Source organism: Fulmarus glacialis, unplaced genomic scaffold, assembly GCF_000690835.1.
Source record: "Fulmarus glacialis isolate BGI_N327 unplaced genomic scaffold, ASM69083v1 scaffold47893, whole genome shotgun sequence".
NCBI classification, from domain to species: Eukaryota; Metazoa; Chordata; class Aves; order Procellariiformes; family Procellariidae; genus Fulmarus; species Fulmarus glacialis.
Window position 1 is genome coordinate 59 of NW_009203232.1, and position 27,251 is coordinate 27,309.

A 27,251-nucleotide genomic window follows, 5' to 3' on the forward strand; every position below is an offset into this window, starting at 1 on the left:
TGATCTGTAAAGCTTCACTTTCATGAAGGAGTAACAGTGAGACTAAGCCTAGGAAATATAATACAGAGGTGGAGAGAAGAATGTGTCCTCATATCTTGTGAAATTTAGGGAAACTCTGAGTACACTGAGTCTACCAGACTGATGCCCAAGACAGGTTTCTATACAGATCTCTGCTTTTCAGTACTTTGTTCTTAGAATAAAACTCAGGTTTTGGAGAGTAGATAAAGAACAGCGTAGTAATGAATTCCTTCACCTTGCACTTTTGTAAAATCATATTTTTTCATGTTGATAAGCATTAAGTTCTAAAAATAGAAAATCTTGACATTTTTAACAGGCTGTCCCTTTTTTACTATGGATACTATAGAGATACTATATTTCAGAAGTTTGGGAGGAACTTTTGCTACCTAGTTTAACAATACATATTAATATTTTCATGAAAAATATCTTTCAGGTTGAATATCTTCAGCAAACAAACAAAGAACTTGAAAATCGCATTCAAGACCTCTTGGACACTAAACAAAATGTGACAAGTGAGGTAGTGCATTTAAGCAATAAAAATGAAGAACTGTGTCAGGAACTGAATGAAATAGACCACTTGGCACAGCAGTTGGAAAGACACAAGGAAATTGTGCTCGAGACTGCAGATAAGGAAATAGGAGAAGCAAAGGTAATCTCTAACGTGTTACAGTGTGAAAGATCTGCTCAGCTCTTAGATGGCTTTATATCTTTTAATTGCAACAAATGACCTATTGGCTTGTAAAGGAAGATTAAAAAGATCTTTTTTCCAGTTTACGTAATATTATACAGAATTTATCACTAAAAGATGATCAATCACAGCAATTTTGTCTCTTTACTGTATTAGGTGAGATGAGTTTAATTATGAGGCAATCTGTCTTCCTTCTTCTGTAGCTTAATATGAAATAAAATTCTGGGATACTTAAAACTATTGATAGGTAATAGATATTTGCAACAGTGATGCCTGTGTTTGGAGGTTTTTTTTCTACGAGCAGTTATGCAATGATTTATTTAACTGTTGTGCTCCAAAAGAGCATGGGTGTGTATACCACAAATTTTTTGTGCTTTCGGTTCATAGGAGCTTTACTACTTAAAATTTGGCAGATTACAAGGAGCTAATTATACTTTATTTCTTACAAAAATAGTCTGTTTCCTTAATTTTTTTCTAACAAAGGAATTGTTGTCATTTTGAATATGTAACTTTTAACATATAGGTTAATTTTGGTTGATAGAAAGAAATTGAAAGAAAACACAGTGAAATACAGGATCTTGAAGAAACAATAACAAGGCTTAAATCAGTAAGTAAAAACGCTTTCAGTTTTTGTTTGTAGCATTTTTATCATACTGTCATCCACATGGTTCTTTCATTTATTATAAAAATTAACAATTTAACAATTAACAAGAGAAATTTTATAGTACCCCAAAACTCTATTGTAATAAATTACTAATTAATAAATGAAAGAGCTAAAGAAGCTACATCATATTGTTGCAAAAATAAACTGAAAGAAACCTCTGTAGACAGTGTGGTTGACTATGTCCTTATTGTACATTTCCTTATTTCTGCTGTTTGAAGTTGTAATTTCCATGAGACAATTATTTTTACCACAAATGAGTTATGACATCCTAGAGGATTTTCTGCATTTAGAAACTTTCTCTTTTAATCAGCATGTGAATAATTATGCAATACCTATCTCACTCAGAAACAAAGCATAGTAGCCCAGATGAAAAACATCAGTATTATCAATTCCTTGAAGACCAAACTCTTTTCAGCATATAGCAAGTTGTGTATTAGTTGTTTTGTTTTAGTATTTCTAGTGAACTTGAAAATACAAAAATATCTCATTTTCAAGGCACCAGATTATAGGAAAGACATGCCAAATAGTATTTGATTAGCTGCAGGGTTGGGTGACTGAGATGCCGTATTGTGATGTACTTTAACACCAACAGTGTTACTAAGTGCCATTAAAAATTATTTCTTGTTTTAGTTATTACTTTTTTCCATACTTGCATCCCACTATCCTTCTGGTTGTTTCTTGAATTAAACAAGGGTTAATCTTGCTTGTTTTGTTACTGATTGCAAACCATGTCAAAAGTAATGCTTACTTTGATGTAATAAAAAGTATTATAAAAATAATAATGGCCTCTAACAAATGGTAAGGTATAAAACACCCAGGTTAAACAGAAGTAAACTGTGTTAAATGTTAAACGTTTAACAAAATGATAAATAATTTTTTCCAAATGTCTCTATTGGCACTTCTAATTTTTGTAATAATACTTGTTACTTCAGGAGTTGTGCTCATGTCGTAGGGAGAACGAGAGACTGAGTGAAGAACTCTTTGGAAAAGCAGATGATAAAGAGAATCTTGAATTGTTGTTAAACCAGCTTGAACAAGAGAAACAAAGGTTGACAGAAAAAACAGAGAACTTAGAAAGAAAAGGTAAATCATCAAATGTAGATTCCTGTAAATTTATCTTCCTATAATTTTTGCAATAGAAAACGTTACCTAGTTAATACAGTTAATAATACTAAAAGACTTGATATATGTAAATTAAAAGAAGACTGTAGGTCTTCAGTCAGAATTGAAAACTTTTGTCACAGAAACATGTTTTCATCCTGTATGTGAGAACTGAAAGTTGAGCTTTTTACTGTGATCCCACAGGACACAGTTTCATACAAAATAATTTCTTTTGTCCAAAAGTGTTTTTATTCTCTGTCTTTCTGAGTGAGTGAATTCAGACTGAGTTTCTTGAGAGTTTATCCAGCTGGATCTTGAAAACCTCCAGGTTTCTACAACATCTCTAAGCAACCCATTCCGATGTTTTTTTTTATTCTCAGAGTAAAAATTTTTTTCCCTGTATTGCTTGTAATTGCCTGTAGCAATTAATCACCATTGTTCCTTGTTTACCTACCGTGCACTTCCGTGAAGAAACTGGCTCCATGTTATCTATAACCCCCTCTTTGTGTTGTCGGTCTGCGCTTGGGTCCCCAGCTCTTCTCCAGGATGAACAAGCCCCGTTCGCTCAGCCGTTCCCCACAGAGCAAGTATTCTGCTCCCTGACCAGCTTGGAGGGCCTCCCCTGGACTCACTCAAGTTTACCAACATCTTTCTTGTACTAGGGGGGACAAAACTGAACACAGTATTGTAAGTGTGATCTAATGAGTGCTAAGTAAAGGGGAATAATCACATCCCTCAGCCTGTGTCTCCACTGATGCAGCCCAATATGCTGTTAGGCCTCTAGCGGTTCCAAAGCACGCTCCTCATTCATGTTTAGCCTACTGTCAGCCAGGACTCCTACATCCTTTTCAGCAGATTTGCTGCCCAGACGGTTGCTGGGAGTTAGTCCATCCCAAATGCAAATGTTTTTGTGGAAATTCATGAGATTCCTATACAATTGTTTTTATTTCTGTTTCTGCAGAACGCGAACTTGTCCTAGAAATAGAAAGAATGAGATTAGAATATGGTATAGCCCTAGGAGACAAATCTCCATCTCGCCTAGATGCATTTGTAAAGACTTTAGAAGACGACAGAGATTATTATAAGCGAGAATTAGAATATCTTCAGAAAATGATAAAACGAAGGCCTAGCCCAAGCCGTAGGACTGCAGAGAAGGTAAAGTTCCTGCTGTCAAGACAAGCTGAAAAAATAGTGGAAATACTGTAGAACCATTTAAGGAGCTATCAAATATATTTTCAAATTCAGTAGCAGTAAATGACTGTAGTAGTTTCTTAAATTACATTCTTAACATAAAAAATTAACTGAGAGAACCTCCAGTGAACTTGCCTTTTATTTTCCTATTCACATTTGACAGTAACATATTGATCAGTTTGAAATAAATAGAACTAGATGATAAACAGAAAAAGGTTGAAATCTTATTGTTAGCTGTTTTGCTTTTTCTCCTTAACAGTTAGTTCTTACTGTTTAAATTATACCACCAATGCCAGGCTTTTTCTTGCAATTAAAATTTATTATGTATGTATTTTTCATGTATTACTAATAGCATGAGTTCTTTCTTTTTTTTTATTATTTACCCAACTATTTTAATTAGCATATTTTAACATAAATTGTATTAATCACTTTGCAGAGTGACGATCTTAGATTTATCACCAGAGAGAGAGATGAGCTGCGGTCCATGTTAGACAGATTTGAAAAACACATGATAGAAATTCAATCCAATGTCAAATTATTGACTGCAGAAAGAGATAGATTAAATGTTCTTTATGAGCAGGTAAGAAGAGATTGTTTATAATTGGCATTGAAATAACCGATTAACACTTGCTGTACTGTTGCTTATTTAAAATGAAAAAACTTCTCTCTGTAATAGAACTTGAGGAATATAGACCTGCTAGAATACAACCACGAATAATAAAATATATACCTATTTTTATTACTTGTTAATAAAATTATGTATTCCAGAGCTAGTGTATTAACTTCAAAGCCATTATAACTTACTGTACTGGCATTCGGAAATGAGACAGATCAGGAAAAAAAAATAAGTAGAATGCATGAGAAAGTTGGGTAAGGATACAGGCTAGAAAGCATGGAAGAAGTAGTAGTTAACGGATAAGAAAAGAGAGTGAAGTTAGGCTATACTTGGAACAGCAAAAGGATGGTGAGTGTGTTGGCAGCGTAAGTTGTCATGCCACTGCATGATTTAGGGGATACATTTTAGTTATCTAGGGAAAAATGACTATAATAGCACTTCTATTGTAGTAACAGCATTGAAACTTTCTTTTTTGTTAGTGTATACACTGTATTAATTGCAACATATGCTAACAAACGATAATCTTTTAAAGTCTCAGGGTGAATTGAACAGGATGAGAAGAGAAGCAAAACATAGTTTAGTTTCTCAAAGTCACGTAGAAGAAGAAAGAAACATTGCACTGACTGACTTTAGAAGAGTAATGGCAGAAAAAGAAAGCCTCAGAGAAAAATTAAAGGTAAGCTTTTATAGCTTCATTGCTTACAGTGAGGTGGCATGTAGGGAAGGCTTACACAATAATGCTGTGTTTGTGTCTGGCTGTGTGTCAGCTCCCCTTTTCAATAACTTTTGAACTTACCTGATTTCAAACTCACTTGAGAGAGCTCGATGAATTGTCTGAATTATCCTTGTAAATTCAGTTCCTAGGTGGGGTAGGGGGAGAGGAACATGCTTTAAGTGTCTGAGGGCAAGCATGGCATCACCTTGTGTGAAGAACCTAGATATGAAGCCCCAACCACAGAATATTTTTGTGTGTATGCACTACTTCGAAGATGCTTGTCTGTCACCTGTGGTTCTTATCCCACAAACTGGGGACTTTATGGACTTTTTCATATTAACTAATCTTTAGTTACTGTTGCATTTTGTAGCAGAGTATATCTTAAATGACATATAACTGAACCATCAAACAAATTCAAAGCAATCCAAGTTTCATTATTTTTAACCTTTAAAAAAATATTTGTTAATCCAATAATTTTCCTGTTACTCTGACCTTTTGATGTCTGGTATTAATGTGCATTAATGTCTTACTTGGTTGTCGTCAAGAGCATATGATTTCAGGGGGGTTTCCCTTACTTCTTTATCGGGTCATTAATATAATGTATACAGGTCTTTAAAACGTGCTGAAAATTCAGAAATTTAAAATCATATTAACGGACTGATCCAAAGACAATATATGTCAAGGCTGACTGTACAATGAATGTTTCCATAGTTTGATTTACTACCACAAAAATAGAGAACTGTAGTGTATCTGAATGCAGTGGCAGTAACTCTGACCCCTTTGCTTAAAGCATGTGCATGCAGTGGAAGAGATGTGCTTCCAGCTCTATCCTTTCTTCTTGTAGGTGACAACCAACATTTTGTATGTGTGCCACTTTGAAATATCTGCACAAAAACACTTACCTCAGGCATTTCTAGGAAGTTTGAGAGTTTGTTTAATAATTTCACTGCACTTATGCACAGAAGTCAGAGAACAGACAAATAATTTAAAAAAAATTTCTTCATAGACTTGGAGAAAGACCAGTTAGCTTTGTATTTGGTCCTACACTTCATATTAATGATTATTTCATAAATTAATTTCAAACAGCTTAGGACACTAAGCTATGTATGCCTGCAACTTTTCATATTGTCCTGTAGCTCAGTAATCTTTCTACAACTCACAAATATTAATTTGGTTGGGACCAAATACAAATACACTTTTTCTTTAAACAAACAAACAAACAAACAAAACAACCAAAAAACAAACCCAAAAACAAACTCAGTGATGTTATATTGAACTTCAGTGCTGTATTTTCAGCTAATGTGCTGTAGTTTTATAGAGAGAACTTTGCATTTGGTCATTCATCTAAGAATGTAGAACAATGTTTTCTTAAACACTAAGCTTAAATTTCTATGGTTAAATCTAAAAATGTATATCTTATGACATGTAATTCTATATTCCTATCTCAGATTCAACAAGAAGCAGCTAACCTTGAAAAATCAAAGATGCAGCATGATATTTCAGAACTGGAGAATAATATTCAAGGAGTAAGTGCATTTTTAGGAAGTATGCTTTTATTATTTCTAAAATAGGATAGACTTTTCAAACAATTAATTTTGTTAGCTGTTTTCAACTTAAATTTATTTAAAAGCCAAGTTGTGATAGCTTTCTACAACAATAACATGTTTGGCTATTTTTTTTAAATTGCAGTTTGAGATGGAAAGGTGTGAACTAAAGGCTACAGTCTCTATCCTGAAAGAAAGAATAAACTCTTTGGAAAATGAATTAAAATTGAAGTCCAGTAAACTTGCCCAGACATCTGATGATTCTTCTCAATTTAAAACTGAGATTTGCTCGCTTCAGTAAGTCTAATACAAAATGTGGTGGTCTTTCACAGATACTAACATAATTTTGTTTGTTCTATGACCGTATAGGAGAGTTGAGTTCTTGGGAAAGACCATAAAATATTTTCAAAATCGCTTGGTACTGGTTTTGTCTTAAGGAAAAGTAAATATGAGTAAGGAAAGTGCTGTGATGGCTTTTCACAGCAAGCTTCTCCTGGACTTATGTGATGACCAGATGTACTGATAAGTTTTATGGCTAATTGTGAATGACAATTTTCTCCTTCTAGAATTGTTTTGTCTAACAACCATGTTCTCTGCTTATGAATGTATCAGAACGGAAAATTTCTAAAAGGATTTCCAAATGCTGCTTGTTAAAAGGAAGACAGATGCCTTTGCAAACTGCAGCAGACTAAACTCTGGCAGTTTTACAGAGTTGCCAATAATACTGAAAATTTTATGCCAAGCATTAGGCATTGATATTCCACAACTGAGTGGTTCAGGGAGAGTCATTCTGTAATGGCATTTTACTTGAGCTGTTTTTCTTGTGTCACACTCTTAAAATCACACACGTACTACAGTTTTGAGAGTTGACGTCTTACGATCCATAGACACAGTCTGCGGGGATTTGACCAACTTGCTCAGAACTGGAGGATCAAGTATACCCATGTATTTTTAAGGCCTGTTGAAACTTTCAGGATCATTGCTGCATTCTTTTAAAATTGTTTCAGACAAGAGCTCCCATGAGCTATCTAAATGTGATGGAACAAGAAGAAGGCTTAGAGAAAGTGGAAATAGAGTTTTGAATAAATCTGGGCAGAAATTTGGAAATCTGGCATTTGGTTTGGGTGGAAATGAGAGCCTTTGATGTAAGAGATCACTACAGGATAGGTAATGCTGTAGATGAGATCTTTTGGATGTTTTATAAGGGAAACCAGGGTCTGGGGCTCACCCCCCGACCCCCCCCACCCCGCAACCTCAACAGTACTATACTGCACTGTATAACAGTACAATAGCAGGGTGGATAACTATGAAGAACTGAAACTGAGAAGCAGGCCTTGGAGTTCCTGTAATGCTCCCAATTGCACAAAGGTGGCTGTTAGTAAGTCAGTCAGTCTATTTGTTGGTAAAATTGTGACAACATTCATAAAAGTGAAATATCTTGTTAGGTTCCTTATAATTTTAGTGGAAAGCATTGATGTTATAAAAAGGAGGATATAAGGAGTAGGGCTACAGTCATTTCAGCATTTGGTTCTACTTTGCGCATGGTGGCAATTTTTTATAGCTGTGTTTGCCCCCTCTCCCCTTCCCCCCTGCCCAAAGTTTCACTCTAAACTGAGTGAGAGCAATCTTTATCTGCAGACATGCTGTATTCCAGATTGATGTTTTTTTTTTTTTAAATGAAAAGCTTCTCTAGCTTTTGTGGGATCCCACTTCAGAGGGATTTTTATTTCCTGACCTGTTTTGTAAATAATCCATTTAATTACTTTGGAGTTTCATTTTGCATTTTTTTTCCTAGGTCACTCTAATATTTCTTGCTAAGCAAAACCACTATGTAGGTAGATGGTTTCATACATCTTTCAGGCTCTGTATTTCTTAAAAATAGGATGAGAACTGTAGCTGTCAATTTGGTTGCTTCTTAAAATGTGGTGTGGCCAATAATCACTGCTATGAGCTACATATCAAAATCTTTATAAGGTGAAGAGTCAAAAGACACAAGCAACAAGAGTTGCGTGATGAAGAGTAACAGAAATCATAGCAAGTGAATGTTTCAGATTATCATGGTGGTTCCACCGAGATTCCATTGCTCCATTTTGGAATGGTGTTGAGGTGGACTTTCTGCAGGAGTCCAGAGCAACCAAGTGGTGTTGGCCTCAGCAATCCTTAATCCTTAATCCCAGAGAGGGAGGGAGAGGACTGGTTAGTATGACACAACCTCATGCTGCTGGTTGGTATGACACAACCCTATCATGAGGTTATGCTGGAACAGTTCCAGCACTTCAAGCAGCTTAAGAGCCATAAGTTGATTACTCTGAATACGTCCCAAACTTCTTTCAACTGTATACTGATTTTCCAGGCTCTTAAATGACCAACTCCAGAGGTCTGTTGAAGATTTACAGCACCGATTGTCCCTCAAAAAGGATGAACTGCAGTCAGCTCAAGAAGAAATTGTAAAGCTAGAGGAGAAAATAGGTAATCACTAGTTATTTTTATGCTTATTTCCTGTTTTTAAAATAGGAAGTACTTATTCTTTTATTTATAGATAGGTTAAACCAGAGGAGCACTTCACAGGATGAAGCAGTCAATGTGCTTAGAAGTACTATTACTGTTCTGGACAAAGAAAAGGACAGTCTTCAAGAAACCGTAGATGAAAAAACAGAAAGAATTGCATGCTTAGATGACAACTTAGCTAACAAGGTATGTGCAGTAAAAGTAGTACTTTGCAGTCCATCTGGGGATTTTTAAAGCAATTACATTTTAGGGAGACATTTTCCCTTGATGACAAAGCCTGTGCAGAGCTCTAGGCATCACATAAACACTATGTTTGGACATAGCCAATACAAAGAGTCATTTGCCAACTCAATAGCATTGTAATTATGATTGTTAGTGTATTCCTTAAACACTCCAAGGAAATAAAGAAGTATTTTTTGCATTTTGCACTTGGAGGTATTTATTGAGATATAAAGTTCTAGCCTGAGGTGAGAGAATGTATACCTGAGTTTCATCTTTTTGATGACAAGACAATCCCTTCTCAGTAAATAAAAGAAGCTTGGAAATTTGAATGTGCAAAGATCCAACTACTTATTGGTGAAGTGTTAAAATAAAGGTTTAAATATAAAGTTCCTTAACTTGAAGTATCCTGTTATGTTGCAATATAATAATACCCAATACAACTTTCGCTTTTATTTTCATAGGAAAAAACAATTACTCATTTACGTCTAACTCTCTCTGAGCTGGAGTCCTCAACAGAGTAAGTAAAGACTAGGATGCCTTCTTCAGTGGTTTTATTTTATCTAGTGGTTTTAAACTGAAAGTAGATGGCTATTTTAGTTATTTTGGTGAAATGGAGTTAATGCTGTTTAAGTCAAGTAAAGGAGTGTACTGTGTTGAGAAAGATGTACACAACTTTTGAAGAGACTTCCCCTGCAATTACATTGCAGGCTGCTAAGATACTGTTAAGGCAGCCATTAAGAATTATTTGTCTATATTTATTTTCCTAAATTGGTAACATTTCTTAATTCTCAGTTAAGAAGTAGCTTTTTGGTATTCTAAATACTCCACTAGATATTATTAGAGAGCTGAACTCTTAATTATTGGCAAGCTAATTCTTCCAGTTAAGCTACCAGTACAGTCTTAATTAAAATATAGTTATGTAGTTTTTAGCTGGGCTTCATCTGATCTTTCCTTCTTGCCTCTTTTTAAGCATGACTTTTTAAACTATAGCTTTTAAAAGAAAATATTTAAACATCAATATTTAAACATCTGAAGACCAGTGTAACTGAATATTTGGTACATTGACGCATGACGTATCTGTGGCAAAAAACTAATGCAAAAGTTTATTTAAATTCACACATATTTATATTTCTACTTTTTTGTTTAATCTCTTCCTTACTCTTTTGATTGTTGTCTTTCAAGTGTAAGCTATCTGTCTTCTTCCTTCAGGTTTATAAAATATGCAATGGCTAACATACTGTAACCACTACCAAACACAGATAAACATAAATAACTGCTGTTTGTGTAATAAGATACATCTTACTAGATACATCTTCAAAGTTGAAAATTAATTCCATTTTATTTGTGCATATTGACATTTTACATCCTTAGCTTATGTTTATGTTTAGACTCAGTTTGTCAGCCTTCAGAGAGCAAGAATTTTACCCTTTTTTAAAAAAAAAAAAAAGAAAAAAAAAAAAAGCTTTTGCATATCCAAAATCCACGACTGATCATTTTCAGCAGTATGTGGTATAGTATAAGAAGGGACAACTTAAATAAGATTTTCACCTGATAGCCAGATGAAGGACATGCTGAGCAACAGAGACCGTGAGATATCTAGCTTACATCGCCAGCTTGATACGTCCCACTTAGAGCTTGCAGAAACAGGAAGAGTAAAGGAAATGGCTCTGAAAGAAAACAGACGATTGCAAGATGACCTAGCTACAATGGCCAGAGAAAATCAGGTATGAAGGCAGTACATAATACTGAAGTATTAAACTGTTTATTGCTTTCTTACATATAGTGGTACATCAAAACAGCTATATCCTCAATTTTGATTTGGTATGTTTAATTATTGGTATTTCTTGAACACTGGCATATTAAAAATGACTGGGCAGAAATTGTAAAAGCAATTACGTTAGATACTTAAGCGTAATCAATACAGTGGGGGAGAAATAGACAAGCTTACAGTTTAGTCACCCTTCCCCAGATTAAAAAAGAAATTTAAATAAAATAAATCTAGGACATAACTATTTATACTATAATGCAATTATTATATCACTTGGTAGTTGGTATTTGATTGGTAAAAATTGGGTTTTATTATCTGTGGAGCAGGGATTATTGAGAGAGAGCCAGAAACCACACAAGCTGATATCAGATTATTAGTCAGGTGAAAGCACGAGGGAGAGGGAGGAGATTGCTAGCACATCTGAATTTGTTCTGGTGCATAGTGATTCGTTAGTTTCATCCATCTAGTTTCCATGAAGCATTGGGTGTATTGAGTGAGGTATGCCACGTTTTGAGATTAGAATGTTTTGGAATGTAGATTTTAATGTTTGTGTTCTGTGAGCCTTGGTAATGGTGGCTGTAAAGAGGTATTGGCAGGTTTTTAATTTCCAGTTCTGGCAAGGTTAGTTTCCATTCATGCGTGTTGCTCTGCAGGAACTTTGCTTTCACTGATGAATTGGGAAATGTTAATGTTGGGAGAGAAAATATAAAAGGGCTTAAAAGCTACACGACAGAGGGATTGAAAAAAACTTATTTTTAAGGTATGATAGTCCTGAATAGTCTGAATTTGTTTCCTGATTTCAGGAATGGATAAGGATGCACAGTCGATGGGAATAGGAGGGGTTTTCTTTTCATTGTGTCAAGGTTATGTGGGGGTTTTAGATGGTGAATTCCAAGGTGCCATCTATTTCCCTGGAGAAATGTTCTTACTGGATTGTCTTTGCATTGGTAAGGTAGGTGTCATGGTGAGGTGGTATCTTAGAGTTCAGCTTTTTTTGTGTGTGGGTTTTGTTTTTTGTGGAGATTCTGTTCAGGTACTTTATTTGACTGCTTGCAGAGTTTTATGTTATATATTTTTATTTGTATTAGTTTTATATGATTTCATCTTTCCTCAGCTCTCTAGTAGTTTAGAGTCATAATGTACCTCCTTGCTAACAGCTAGCCAGTCAGTAGCTTTAGGACAAAAAGTAGGTGGGAAGTGGGTTATGATTGTCCAGTGGACTCTAAGTAGGTTCATGTGTATTTATGGTCAGCTTTCCGGTTGGGAGGTATACCGTCACTCTCAGCTGCTGATGGCTAAATACATTTCCTTATAAAGTGCATGCTGTAAAGGCACGACTTAAACTTACATCAGTTACAGAATCAAAGTTGAGATAAAATCTTCAATGCCTTAAGGAATTACCTATTTCCGTAGGGTATCATTGAATATTTTATTGAAAGATGAGCTATCTCAAGTTCATGGGGTAGGTTAAATAAAAATCTTGCAAGACAAATAGTTGAGAGATTCAGTGAATTAAACTGTTTGATTATCATCATTATTATTCTTGTGGCATCTTCACCTTGAGATGTTCTCCAGGGGTCCACAAGTTAAACCAACCACTGTTGTGTAAGGCTCATTCTTTCAAGAGCATAAGGGGCTTATATAGTATATATGTCCATTTGCACTCTTCCGAATCATCATTGCTCCACCTCTTCTTCCTTGGAATTCTCTTGGTCTGGGATCCATGGCTTGGAGAGCCTGAAGTGCATTCAGTCTTGTTTAATCCCTCACAAAGTTTGAGGAATAATGAGTTGGTTTTGTGCACCAGCTGGTTACTGCTGACCAAAAGCCTCCCAGCTCCAAGTGCGTGACTGGATGTCCCTTTACAATAGAATGTGCATATGGACAATATATAACAAAAATGTCTAGTGCTTTATAGGGTAAGTAACTTTTTTTATTGGGCTAAACATTAGAAAGACTATGTAGCGAATATGTGAATGTGATTTAAAGAGCTAGCGCAGAATTTTGTTGCAACTCATTACATTGAATTTGTATAGCAAATACAACTATTGCAGCTCATCATGAGACTCAAATGCCTTGTACAATTTTGATGCTGAGATACAAATGTTTGTTTGAATTCACTGTAAATGCCAACACTAAAAATAATCAGGGCCTTGTTAGCTAAACCATTTATTTCAATTCCCCTCAGTTGACCCGTCTGAATCTGACGCTAGAAAGTACAATATAGCAAGATGTTTTAAGTAACTGATATAGTACCCTGAATAGTTCTTGCAAAACCTATGGTACAATACATAGATATGTGGGTGTATTATTGAAATTAGGGATGCTGTTCACAGGTATCTAATGAGATGAAATATTAAATATTATCATAATGTGATGACTAAAGCTTTCCCACTGTGCTTAGGAAGACTACCACAGAGACAAGCAGACTAATTTCAGCATATGCTAAATAAGGCACACAGTAAAAAGGCTGCCGTTAATGAATATTAATATACCGGAAAGAAATAAGGCAATATCCTGTATTTCCCCACATTTGATCGTGGAGATAGAAGAAGATACTTGCCTTTTTGGCTCTCTGGGCTAGAGGACTCAGAGAAAGGTGAGGGCTGAACCTGAGAGGGCCAGAGTTAACAGTTCCAACATCTCAAACAAATTCCATGGTGCATTTTTTATGTCTAAATATGATCTTAATAATGCAATTCTACTTTAAAATAAGTGTTCTTTTGTTATAAAATTGACTTTCTAGTGACACAAAACTTTCCTTCACTCAGGAATAGTGAATCTTAAAGCTAGAAAAATCCCAGCTCCCAAACATCTGTATGTTGAATTTTGCAAAGATCAGTAGGGTGTGTCATCAAGGAAGCTGCAGATTTTATGAACTGGTATGATATTCATTGTTTCCTGTGATTAGTCTTGTCTGGAAAACTCTTTGGTGTATCTAAGATAATAGGAGATACTTCTGAACCCTACAAATCCCAAAGGGCTTTGACTAAATTACTTAAAAGTAGAATAGAATAAAATCTAGGGCGTATGCAATTACTTTGATTTAGTCTGATACAGTAATACATAGTGATTAATTTACTCTAATGCACTGTTTTGCCTTTATGTAATCTCTGTAGGCTATCAGTGCTGAGCTTGAAGATGCAATACGTGAAAAAGAAGAAATGAAAACCAGGGTTCATAATTATATAACTGAAGTTTCCAGATTTGAGACCTTGATGGCTTCAAAGGTAAAAGCATAATTTGTAGGCGGTCACTACTGTTTTCAAAAAATCCATTTTTTTTAGGGTATAACACATTTTCATTACGATACAATAAACAAATTAAGAAATGTATGGTTTGGGTCCTGTTCTCCCTGCTGTCCCATTTCCTTCTATTTTTTTTCCTTCTTTCCTCTGCAGTGATTCAAGCTAGTAGTGGATTCATATAAAACCTTATTAGATCTGAAGCACTGATAAATTCTGGCACATCACAATTTCGTTGATTATGTTTCAGTTAGCCATAACACTGGAGAATGACAAACAAATCATGTTTGAATGTTGGTTTTGAGTTTTGACAAGGCAACTAAGTAAAATATCTGGTACCATTTCATGATTGTAGGCAACAAGCAGCTTATATGATGGTTTTTAGTATTTTACACTTTTTAAAAAGAGAAATTTTATATGTACTTCTGCAGAAAAGTGTAAAAATAGCACATTGGAATGTTTTCTCTATGAACGATAAGAGTTCAGAGTTTTTGCTGCTACTGACAAAATAGTGCTCTTGTTAAATGTATTTTATCCTGATACTGGGATTTGAAAGTGTGACATGCGTGAATTAAAACTTATAATCATTTAAACAAATAAATTTATGTCAAGACAACATGAACTGGCAAATTTATTATGTGACTTTGAATAGGAAAGAATGAGTTTTGATCTGACTTTGACTTGCATGTCTGGATGAATGCACGTAAATTCAACCATTTCTTACAAGTAGAAACTGAAGCATAGAGAAAAAATTAAGGTCAATAGTATGTTAGCTTAGAACTCTCCATTTAAAACACTTGAAGTTTAGTTTTTAAGAATTTTATAATATATCATATGTCCAAAGCACTTCAGTTACAGATGTGGCCACATCTTTGTCAAATGAGAATCCAGTTATTCAAGTCAGGTACCAAGAAGCTGTAGAATACACAGCCAGTAACCAATTATAAACGGTTGGTTTCAGGGATTTGCCTAGTATTACATCTGGATGTTGCCTTTACTTTTCTGCACAGTGTTCACTAGCTTAATCATGAGTTTCTGTTTCCTAATGCCTCACCTCATTCTGTCTGTACCTTCCAAGTTCTGCAGGAAACACAGAAGGAATTTCAAAAACAGTAGCCTTCATCATTAGATAAATCTGATTCATACTAGCAACATGCTTATCCCACTGTGCATTACATGAACAAGGGAAGAAGGGAATGGAGCTAAATAAAGAAGAAAAATTAGTCACTGCCTCATATGCACTTGCAGTTGGGCCAAATTAAAATTCACAAGCAACATTTGTTCTATCACTGCATAACTTGTAAGCACTAAAGCTTGCAGTTTTGTACTTTTATGATAGACTGCTTAGGTGTATATGCCTGAATAGGTTATCAGTCTTTCAGGCACTGCTGAATATAAATTTTTGTAAGAGCGCAGTAAGTAAAAGAGCTGAAAATGGACTCTTGCTGGAACTCCTTGGAAAGGGCAGCACTAGGATCAGTACATCTCAGTAATGTGACCCTTGACAATGTAGAGAGATCCAAAATAACCCCTCCCCTGGGAACCTTGAAACTCATTAACAACTGCTAATGTAAATACTTCCATGTAATAAAACTGAATGCCCATCACTGTATTTATTTACTATTTAGACTTGCAAAAGGGATGATGCCCTTTAGTAATTGCCAGATAGTGGGATTAAGAAAATGGAGAAAGATCTACTTTCTTCTGAAAAAAAAGATATTGTAGAGAGTAGGCATGAAATAAGATCAAGCAACTTGAAGGTATGTTGATCATTGCAGAGTGATTTACTGTTTCATCTAGGAAAAAGAAAACCAAGAATTGTTAGAGAAGTTCCGAATGCTCCATACGCAAGCTGAAGACTGGGAAATGAAGGCTCATCAAGCTGAAGGGGAAAGCAGCTCAATACGACTTGAACTCCTTTCTGTAGATACAGATCGGAGACATCTTCGAGAGAGAGTAGAACTTCTGGAAAAAGAGATTCAAGGGGTAATAACTTGTGCAACGAAAGTCTGTAGGAAAGTGGGATACATTCAACTGTTTTTTAACAAAGTCAACATACTATTTTTAATGCTTTAATGGAAAATAATTCCCATACGTGAATGTTTCAAATGTGGATACTGAGTTTTTGAAACAGTAACTGATTTTGGTTAGATGTGCTTTCCTTCTCCCTTCCCTGCTTTCCCAAAATTAGAATCACAACCTATATTTTAATACTTTTAGATCTCTTGTGTTGGGTGATCGTTGATATTATGTTATTGTCTCTGTAAGAACCTTTTGTTTAGTTGCTTCAAAATACTTGCATATAGCTTTATGAGTATTTTGTCAGCTAGCTTTATGAGTATTTTGTAAGCTTAGTTCTTACATTTCTTTGAAGCTTTGAATGAAGTATTTGAAGCATTGGTGGCTGGAGTAAAGGTAAAAATCTGGTAGTACTAGCCTAAATCCAGAACCAGGATTCCATAATACCGAAACCTAGACCAATATCATAGAAAATAATAAGGTTTATATTTTAGAAGCAATAACTTCATGGAGATCAAGGAAGTTTTAAAGTATAGTAGTTGTGGATTGACCATATTTTGTCTCATGCTTTTAATTAGCCAAAAAGAGTTAGAAACTTTAATATTGTAAGCTGAGTAAAAAACAGATTGCATTTTTTGGGTTTTAAGCTTTTTATTCTCTTCTGAAGCTGGAATCCATCCTTATTCCACTCTTGTATAATACTTGTACAATTCTTCAAGATGGTGATTAAAAATTGCAGAGATGGTTTACTAGTTGTTCGTAGCTGTGATTTAGGGAGAGGAGAGGAAAGGAATGTAATACAAAGTTAATTTTATAGGGAAAGTTAATTTTGAAAGGGAAAGAAAGTATTAAAAAAACCCCTGTTATCCAACAGAGAACTGTTAACTCAACATTTAACACTGAAGGGGTATCCATATTTGTCTTTGTTTAGCATATTGTTGCACATCAAGCATATGAATCTCAGATCTCCTCCATTACAAAAAATATGTCCAAATTGGAAGAGGATTTTAAACGTGAAAATCAGGATAAGTCTTCAGTGTTGGCGGACCTGGCTTCTGTGAGGGAACTCTGTGTGAAACTTGAGTCTAACAAAGAACTTTTATCTCGACAGCTGACATCCAAAAGCATGGATTATGAAAGGGTAAGCAGCAAAGGCAAATTTAATTTGCTATAATAAATAACTTCCTTTGATTTTAATGGGTTTTGGAGAAAAGGATAAATTACTTCTGAGAGCAAGGTAAGTTAGTTTACATCACTAGTTTTGCATTTTATATAAATAACTTTTGCAGTATACAGATCTGTATCTGTGTTTTTTGAATAAAAAGGAGGAGTTTCTTTTGCTCATCATCACTATAAAATGTAGCAGCAGTAGTTTTTGCTATACCACAGAGACAAATTATATTTATTTGGTTTTATGTACTGTTTTTTAATTTACTCAGATTTTCAACTTTTATAAAAAGTGAATAGTGCACTTCTTATTTAGATATTAAAGACTTTTCCCTAATGGATTTTTTCAATTAAATTCAAATTTAGATTCAGCTGAAGTTCATGAAATATTTTGAAATAGTTTAAACAGTTCTAAATATCCATAATTTCTGAAATTTTTTTCTTTACAGCTGATCGTTGTGTCTTCACTTAGTGATTTGGTCAGGCTTTCTGTTACTGTAATATTCAAGACCTTGAGAACAGTACTTCTCATCCCCACAGAATTTGTTTATATTCATAGAACTGATGAAGAAAACAAGCATTCCTACATTTTCAGCAAAAGCCAAGAAGCTAATTGTGAGCTAACCTAGTCCAAGAGAATGAAGTATAGTAAATACTATTTTTGTACTTGTGCAAAAACCTACTGCTGTTAAAAGCCAATTAGTGTTCCGGGTACTTACCTAAGCATTTCCAGCACTCAGTAATCCAGCTGTCAGTAAAACATTTGACAGATGTACAGCTTGAATAGTTTTTAACTAAATATAGTTTTAAATAATTGTAGGCTTTAATTTGTTTTGTGAGCTCAGTTTCCTGTTCATTTTTATGAAACTTCCAATCATCTCAGTTTTTATAACAACTCTTCACAAAAGAGAACTCTGTGTGTTTGTAAACCAGTGTATTAATAATGTATAAAATTTGTGCCCTAGGTTCTAGGTGAATTAGAAGATATAAAAGCAGAAGCAGAGTTGCTGAAAAAGCAGTTATCCAGTGAGAGACTTACAGTTCAGAACCTTGAAACATTGCTGGCTACTAGTAGAGACAAAGAATTTCAGAACCATTTAACATCCCAAGAGAAAGATTCCGAAATTCAGTTATTGAAGGACAAGCTAACACTAGCCGAGAGCAAACTGTAAGTTTTAACAAGCGTATGTATGTGTTATGTGGTTTACAGAGAAACTTTTTCTGTGTGACAACACTTATTCAGAAAGTCAAATTCTTGGTGTTCAGTATGGCATCGTTTACTTAAAGTTTCTTTACAGATCTTTCATATCGCTTTCATATAATCAGCACTCTGGTGGACATCAGTTTAGTACAAGCAGTAAACTTAAACAGGAGTTCCAAAGGAAACCTACTCTAAGAGGAAGGAACGCCCTGCTGAGTTTTCACAGTCTTGAGAATAAACGCTCAGTTTCTCTCTGGATTTGTCCCCAGTCTGACTCCAGAAAGTTTACTTCACTTTCTCTGCTGGACATGACTCTTTCTCACATCAGTCAGGCACAGGAGGCGATACCTTTCCTGAAGTTTACTTGTCTGAAATAAGTCTGCCATCTTTTCAGTGCAATCATTAAAATCGTTCTGTTCTGAGCCTCTTGGTGGACATAACTACGTAATGGCGAGGTAGCTGATCTGTTGCAGACATTATTTCCACTATAGAACCAGCCAACCCATGATAATTTCTAAATTTTTTTAGCTGTTGAGTACATCTATAAATGTATGTATGCATTGCAGTATGATTTGGATATTTAACCTTTGCATCAGAGTGTATCAGTTCTCAAAATATAAAACCACCTCTCGCACAGGTTCTGATTTTCTTCTTAGCTTCAGGAAGCAATCTAATTCAACTCTCATTTTTAAGCAAAATGTCATATTTTCATTTGGCTTTGAAGAGTTTAACTATCAGTTTAGTTATTAAGAGAACACAAATTTTCTTACTCTTGAACTGTGTTTTATATTCTTATATTGGAGAGTATTCTGAAGTCCTAACTCCTTTAGAACAATGTAGATTCATCAAGCATCTCAAAGCAAATTGCAAGTAAAATTTTAACGTATGTGTACTGCTCACAAAATACCAAGTACATTAAATCCATGGTAAATGTGAATTGCCTACCTACTAAAGATGCCTGTTGTCCTTACTTTGATTAAAATAAGAATCACTTACACGATAAATAGTGAAGTCATAGTGCTTTAAAAAAGTACTTTTTCTGCTATTAATATTAACTGTTAAGGAAAAAGTCCTGTATCCGTTTATTGTTCCTTTGAAATATAAACAGAACTGACCCTGACACCTACACTAAATGTGGCCAGCACTTTCCAGTATAGCTGATTGCAACTTTTTATGCTGTGCATCTGCCTAGAATAGAAATAACTTTTTAACACTCTTATATAAGAAAGACTAATCTGTTTGGAACAATGAAGTTAAGGGGGGATATTTTGTGTATATGAAATTCATGTACGAGAGAAGTGGGGGATTTAAAAAATTTTCTTCATCATATGGAGCAGCGAATTTGAAGTTTCCATGATACATGTTGTCATTACATGATAATTCTCCAGGGGATACATTAGCCAGTGACTGTAGTGGTATCTCTGCATTAAATAGCAAGAAGGAGGAGTAGCAGCTGAATGTAGATGGTGGTGAAGAGTAAAGTCAAAGTAGAACTTCAGAAAAAGAAAAACAGATACACCCACTTAGTAAACACTGAGGTAGGGAGAGAAGGGAAATGTATGGAAAGTAAAAGGGCAGATAATGCTTCCTTTATGAGATACAGAATATAGCATACCTAAACAGTTAAAAGCTATCTGTAACTTGGTGACGCAAATGTGCAAGAAAAAAGCTTTCGGTTGATTTACGTGAAGGCTACAACTTAGCACTGACATAGTCCACCACAAGTAGCAGTGATCTCAGTGAATCTGTAGATGACAACACTATTAATTGCCCCTGTGCAACTCATTGCTTCATGTTTTAGAATTGCTGAGTTTTGTTTACTTGGGGGAAAAAAGTTAATTGCATGCAAAGAACATAAACTAATGGAATATCCTGACTGTGAAATTAAATGTGAAAGTTACAAAAAAAAAAAGAAAAGGAGGTTTTCATTTAACTTTAATTTAGCTTCTTTGTGTACAAACATTATAAAACTCGGTTTAAATAACTTCATAGTATTTTTTTCACAATTTTTCTTCCGCACACATTGTAGGGTTCCTTTCTTGTTTGCTGTAAATGTCAGTACTTGCATTGTTTATAGGATGGGATATTGCAAGAAGAAGGAAAATGTTCTCTAGGAAGAATAGTGGCTATTCTATTGAATTGTTTTCCTTTGTCTATCTCAAAGGTTCTGCATGTTGCTAGGCAAATATTCAGATGCGAGAACTAGTTGTATATACCTTATTTTCTACTCTTCGGTTTGTAGTAGTTGCAGTCTAAAGAACAGGAACTTCAAATGCTCACAGCTGTGACTGAAGTATGTGACAATTATGTTTGTGTCTCGCAAAATATAAAAATCCATTTGACTTGGCAAAATTTTAATTCTAACTGACAAAAATTGAGTGTCAATATTTTTGAACATTATTTACAGTTTTGGCCTTATTGTGCCTGCGCTTCCATTCTACTTAAAAAATGGTACTGATACAACCTCTGACTTTAGAAGGATTCTCAAAATTAAGTTTAACTTGGGAAGTTCTCCAATGCTGTAATTTTGAGCTCTGTGAAGAGTGAGTAGTTGTGTTACTCAGAGTGCTATTTGGGTGATAGTACAGTAAATGAGATCTTGAGGCTCTACAGTGATTAAGTATTAAATAAAGAGAGAATATTGAATAGCTAAACTACTTGTTGAGAGCTATCTGTATCTATTGTGAAAGAGCCAGATGTCCTGTGAAAAAATAGTATATCATCATGTAATCTTATTATATGATGATTACTGTGCATAGGGGTTCCAAATTAAAATATTTATTATTTTTTGAGTGATTTACTTCATGATCTTAATTTTGTTTAAATGTACTGACATGGAATAACCTCAGAACTCACAAAACTGTTTGCTTTCTTTCTTTATTTTACAATAATGATATTGGGCCCTGAATTCTTACCTCCATCCTGAAAGCATATGCCTGTCTCTGAAGGACTTAGAATAAGATATCATCGAGACCTCTTGTCTTCTCCGTCTGTTCTCAACATACTGGATCAAGATACCATTCTAGGAATTTTACTGATGAATAGGGAACACAGGAAAATATATTCTGCGGTTCTTTTTGGATCAGTTACCTGGAGTAGTTTGCATCTTCCTGTCTGGCACCCACTGGTCTCTGACTCCTGGAAGTCTGTGACTGAGCTAGGAGTGGAACTCGTTTTTCAGAATTCAAGTCCAGTGCTTTAGCAATAAACTAGTACATCTTTGCTTCTCCAGAAGTGACTTTTGAGCACTCCACCTCATACTGGCTTTGAAGACTCTATGGCATAACATAGCTGTCTAGATTCTGGTTTAGACAACTTATTTTACACTCAATGATTTTTTTTTTTTTTGCTTGCTTTGTAATGCAATTAATGGTGTTTTGCAACCAAGCATTGAGTCGTCCAAGTTGATGATTTGCTAAGAAGTATATTTAATTATGTTATTTAAGATTTTCAAGGCTGCTTTTCATTTTGATTCTTGCCATTGAAACAGTTGGGCCCAAACACCAAGGTTGTAGTTGACAAGCTTTCAGACTCTGGGTTTTGCTGGTCTGAGCTTGCATTAATACAGCTTTTACTTAGATTTGATTCAGTTGTGTTCTTTGCTAAGCAGATAGTTCCAGCCTACTTGATACAATTTTCACTGAAGCCATATCTGTTATGTTTGTATTTTTTGTGCATAGTTACTGCTTTTGTTGTTCTTTCTTTAAGTGTACACATAAAGACCATCTCACATTGCAACAGAGGATAGTAAATCAATAAATTAATGATTTAGTGGTTTTGTCTGGTTTTTTAAAACATGTTTGTGTTTACCTTTGTCTGAAAAAGAACATGATGTATTGTAATTAAGGATGTAGTAAGAGGCTTGCCAGCTTCTCACTTCTTTCTCACCTTAGGTTCTTCCAGAAACATTCTGCTGCATTCACTTGGTTTTCGCTGCTTCTAATTGTCTTCGATTTGGTCTGTGTGAAACAACATGTTCAGTACCTATTTTTGTTTTATCTTGCTCTAATTCATCTAAGCTCCTAGCTGATGGTGTTCAAAGAAACCTTTATTGCTTCTCATGATTTTTTTAGAAGCAGCTATAATAGAGAGGTTCCCATACTTCGAAGTAAAGTTGCACAGCTGCAGACTGACTGTGATGTTTTAAAAAGGCAACTGACAACTGAACGATTTGAACGGTAAGATGCTGTTTTTTCAGTGAGGTGACTCTTCTCATTTCTTCTTTCTCGCTTTTAAAACTGTTGCTTTTTTCAGTACAGAGGAACTTTTATGGAAAATTATGTTCCTATTGTCATGCAAAACCTCGTATTCTCATCTTGAAAACTGCTTAATTAAAAAAATTTTTAAAAACATACAGTTTTGGAATTCCCTCATAAATTTTGTGAGTTTACCATTGCATCTAAAAAAAAAAAATCCCTTCTCATGAAAAAAGAAGAAAGCTGAGTGACAGTATGAGAAAACAAGGCTCTTTGCAAAGTATTGTGAAAATCACAAAGTAAAAATTTGGAAAAAAAAAGTTATGCTTTCTTCCTTTAACATGCTGCAAGTACTAAAATGTTATATAACTGAAATTGCTATCTGTTGGCAGAGAGCGTGCAATTCAGGAAATGCGTCGACATGGTCTCTCTACATCATCATTACGTGCTTCACCTCCCCTCAGTTCAACATTAAGGTCTCCCTCACATTCTCCAGAACGTACCATTGTAAGGACAACCGATCAAGCAGCAGCTGAAAAGTAAGTGATTTGATTTTAGCAGATTGTTTCTGTTTAAGACTTAGGTTTAAACTCTTTCTAAAGAATACTTTTTAAATTGTATTAAATTCTTACACACTTTAGGTGGTTCTAAGTTCTTCTTCTATTGACTCTCCTACTATAAAATATTGATTGGAAACGATAGATGCAAAGTGCTCTCCAAAGACCATATAATCTAATGGATTCCCATTCCTGTTTTTGTTAATGGTCTTGCACCAGCTGACAGCTTCCAAATACATATTGCCTGCTTATTATTACCATTAATTATATCCAAATATATATTGCCAATTCATTATTTTTAATAGTTATCTCCAAACCATGAATGGTTCATATTAAGAGAAATGCCATGAAATTCTCTCAAATACAGCAACGAAAGAAAGACGCTCCATGGGAGAGAGTCTAATTAAAATGTATTTGAACCTTACACATTAGATTAAACTGTCTCCAGAACAAGTGCAAAAAAATAATTAATGCATTTTTCATTGTTAGTGCTTGAATCCTATGAATGTCGAAGATCGTGGTCACTAGAGCCCATAAAAAAGAAATCAAAATCAACCTCTCACCTGTTCATTTTCACGGACATTTTTGTTCTTTTAGAGATCATTGTTGTTTTAGATTGTCAGTGATGTGTTACAGGCCTGATTATTGACTTTATATCCTGTCTGTCCTATACTGCATAATAAATTGCAGTGAAGAGCGGAAGGACAGGGAGAGATAAACAGTGATTGTTTTAGGAAATGTGTGCTGTTACAGCTATATAGTATACTATAACAGCTCATGAATCTAACTATCGAACTGCTAAAGAAACAGAATTCCAAACTGATAAGATTTTAAACTTTATTTTTGTTGATAGATACATATGGCTTGTTCTTAAGCTTACTTTTGTTAACAAAAGACAGGTTTCCCGAGAACTGGGGTCGGCATGGCACGATCCACATTGTCAGCAATTTTTCTCTTCTTCTGCAAGTTTTTGGACAAAGCAAAAAAAGGAAACTATAGGAAATGAGATATTGATAGTGGGGATGAAACAGCAGTTATGACTTTCGCTTTGCTGGTGAGCCATTAGGCAAACCCTGTTATGTTGCAAATCAACATTTTGACCGAGAAAATGATAGATAATATGTTTCTGAGAATGAGTATCATCAGTAGAGAATTGTCTTTAGTCTTCCTTGCTTTACAGTGAGTCCCAAGAGCAATAAAACTAGTCCAGTTGCTATATGTGAAGAATACCATGTAGTGAACTATTTTTATCCTACTATTTGTGTTGGTTTTAACAATGACAGCTCTGTACCATATCTTATCAGAAAATATCCCATTTTCATGAAGTATGTATTTTTAAAGAAAGTGGTTTCTAACAAATGAATTCATATGCAGTTTAATTTTTTACTATCTTGCCTTTTCAACCTATCAATGCATTATTACATTAGAAAGTTCTCAGTAGTACTATCAGCATCTTTCACCCTACTTACTTATTCCTTCCTGGGAGCTTACCACAATAGAGTGTACTCCTGTAATTACTGTTCTGTAGTGTTACAACTGTCTTTTTCTCTAATCTGATTTAATCTTCTCAAGAAATTTTCTCTTCCTCCTTGTCTCACATTTACTTTGTTAAGCATTTGAGCAATGAGTCAATAAACTGAATGTAGAGTTGTAGATAATATGCTAATAGTTGATATTCAGGAATAACAGAAGAGAATATGAGGAGGCTAAATCTAATTATTACTTTTTATCCTAATATTCATTAGTAAAATATAATAGATAGCTTTATTTTGAAATTTTTTCTTTCTCCACCAGAAATGTGAGCTTCAAGGAATAACCAGTACTTGAGCAAATGAAGCACTACCTTGTTACAAGGACTTTTTTTTGAAAATTATGAAGGCTGACTTGTATTCTACCTCTGTTTTCTTCAAATCAGTGATTACCTTTGAAATTTCTGAGAACCGGTGAAGTAACCAACTTTGCAAAATTCTGCTTTCCCAACTGGCTGGGGTGACTGGCTTTTGTATCAAGGCTGGCTAAGTTTTATTACTATTTTGCAAACATAATAATTACGAGAAGGAAACGAGTACTTGATACGACAATCTCTCGTTTTCATTTTATTATTTTATTTCTGTTTGCTTATCTCATATGGTTACAGAAGTTTGTTCATCTTAGTGTAAGCTAACATAGAATAACATACATAATTGTCTTAAAAATGCTGAGCCAGTGTATGTTTTATACTCATGACAATTTCCTATGTTTGGGCTTTTAACAAGTGTTTTCTGTTTACAGGTCATTCTTCAGGGTATTTAAAAGTATTGATCAACTATTTTGTGAATGCATTTTGTTTACTGTACCTTTTCTTAATTAAAAAAAAACCAGTTATTCTTTATTAATGTTTTTGTCATCTAAAAACTACTCATCTCCTTTTGTTTAATCTTTGTGTGAAACTGCATTTTAAATATTATCCCAATATTAAATAAAAAGTGAAGAGAAAAATTGTATTTTTAAAGATGTATTGAAATCCTTTAAATATTATAAAATTAATTCTAAAGTATTTTATATTCAAATTTTTGAAACATATCTGGAGATATTTTTCAAATTTTGGTTTTAAAAGATCAGAACAAAACCTGGAATCCTTCACACAGTTAAGCTCAAGCTGTTGAAGAGGTGACACAGGCCTTTATGTTGTGACACACATATTGGGTAAATGCAGTGAGAACTAATTTTTAAATATCTGGTGTATTTAGCAGAGGAGCATTTCAAATTTAGGCTATGAAGTAAGATGCGGTCAGCAATCACAATCTTATGATATGCTCTTAAAGTCCATCTATATAGATAATTGTATATCAAATCATTCTTCTATTCAAGAACATACAGTTTTCTAATAATTACACGCCATTCAGGTTGACATGATGCATATTCATAGGTATCATGCAGAGGACTAGAAGTGGGAGCTGTATTGTTGTACCTCCTTGCATTGGCCAACAGGTAGTGTTCTGCTTGCCTAATGTTGAATAAAAAACTGTGATTACCAGCTAACATTACAAGCGTGTCTAAGGTGTTAACAACATATTAAATGACATGGAAAAAAAAAAAATTTCTTCTTTTAGATTTTATCTATTTTGCACTATTTTGTTACAGTTAGAAATTACAAAGAATATTGTGTTACTGGAAATATTGTCTCATATTCATAGGTAAGTAATTGCTGTTGCAAGCTATATAGATATATTTTATTTTTCATATATTGTATTTTGTCAGTTTTGTTATTTATTATGTGTCTATATGTATTAAATTTTACTAATTAAAAACAACTTAGAACACCCATTCAGAAGTACCTGAAAATACTTGTATGACATTAGGCTTCTGAGCCATTGAAAGGAATTGTTTATTTAAAGTGTTTTACTTTTTAGGTCTCTTATTTGCCAGTTACAGGAATGGGGAGATCGTTGTCTCTAAATGTTACTTATGTATTAATATTGTTTGTAATTAAGTCAGTAGTTTTCACTGAAGCTAACTGACGTTAATTATTTAGAATGAAGCAGTCCAGTAAGAAGGAGAAAAGGACTCATGTTCTGCTCTCCATGTCTTCAGTGGTGACTTTTAAATATCTTATTTTGTATATAAACTCTTTTAAATTGGAATCTGAATTAAAAAAAAAAAGAGCAAGTGTTCCATTTTCTTGAAGATACTGTATTTCATCTTACCAAAAAAAATGTATATTTTGACATTACAGTTAAAACCATGACACTTCAATTAATAGTAATTCTTACATGCATATCAATTATGAAGAATTAGCGGATCGTTGAGCACAGATGGTATAATAAAACTGGCATCATTTTGGTGACCAAA

The 27,251-nt window shown here is 34.4% G+C and overlaps 1 protein-coding gene across 1 annotated transcript; it reads left to right on the forward strand.

Annotated features, from left to right (window-relative positions):
- Positions 1-451: 451 nt before the first annotated feature.
- CEP135 (centrosomal protein 135kDa) lies at positions 452-25,236 on the forward strand (the record flags this gene model as incomplete). The annotated part of the gene is made up of 19 exons (XM_009574564.1): positions 452-667; positions 1,248-1,313; positions 2,303-2,453; positions 3,433-3,626; positions 4,099-4,242; positions 4,811-4,954; positions 6,442-6,519; positions 6,683-6,834; positions 8,891-9,006; positions 9,077-9,231; positions 9,729-9,784; positions 10,823-10,991; positions 14,155-14,265; positions 16,081-16,266; positions 17,231-17,440; positions 18,432-18,634; positions 22,741-22,845; positions 23,256-23,402; positions 25,215-25,236. Coding segments are annotated over 19 exons (2,625 nt in total), but the record flags the coding sequence as incomplete, so codon positions are not given.
- Between the last annotated feature and the right edge of the window lie 2,015 nt (positions 25,237-27,251).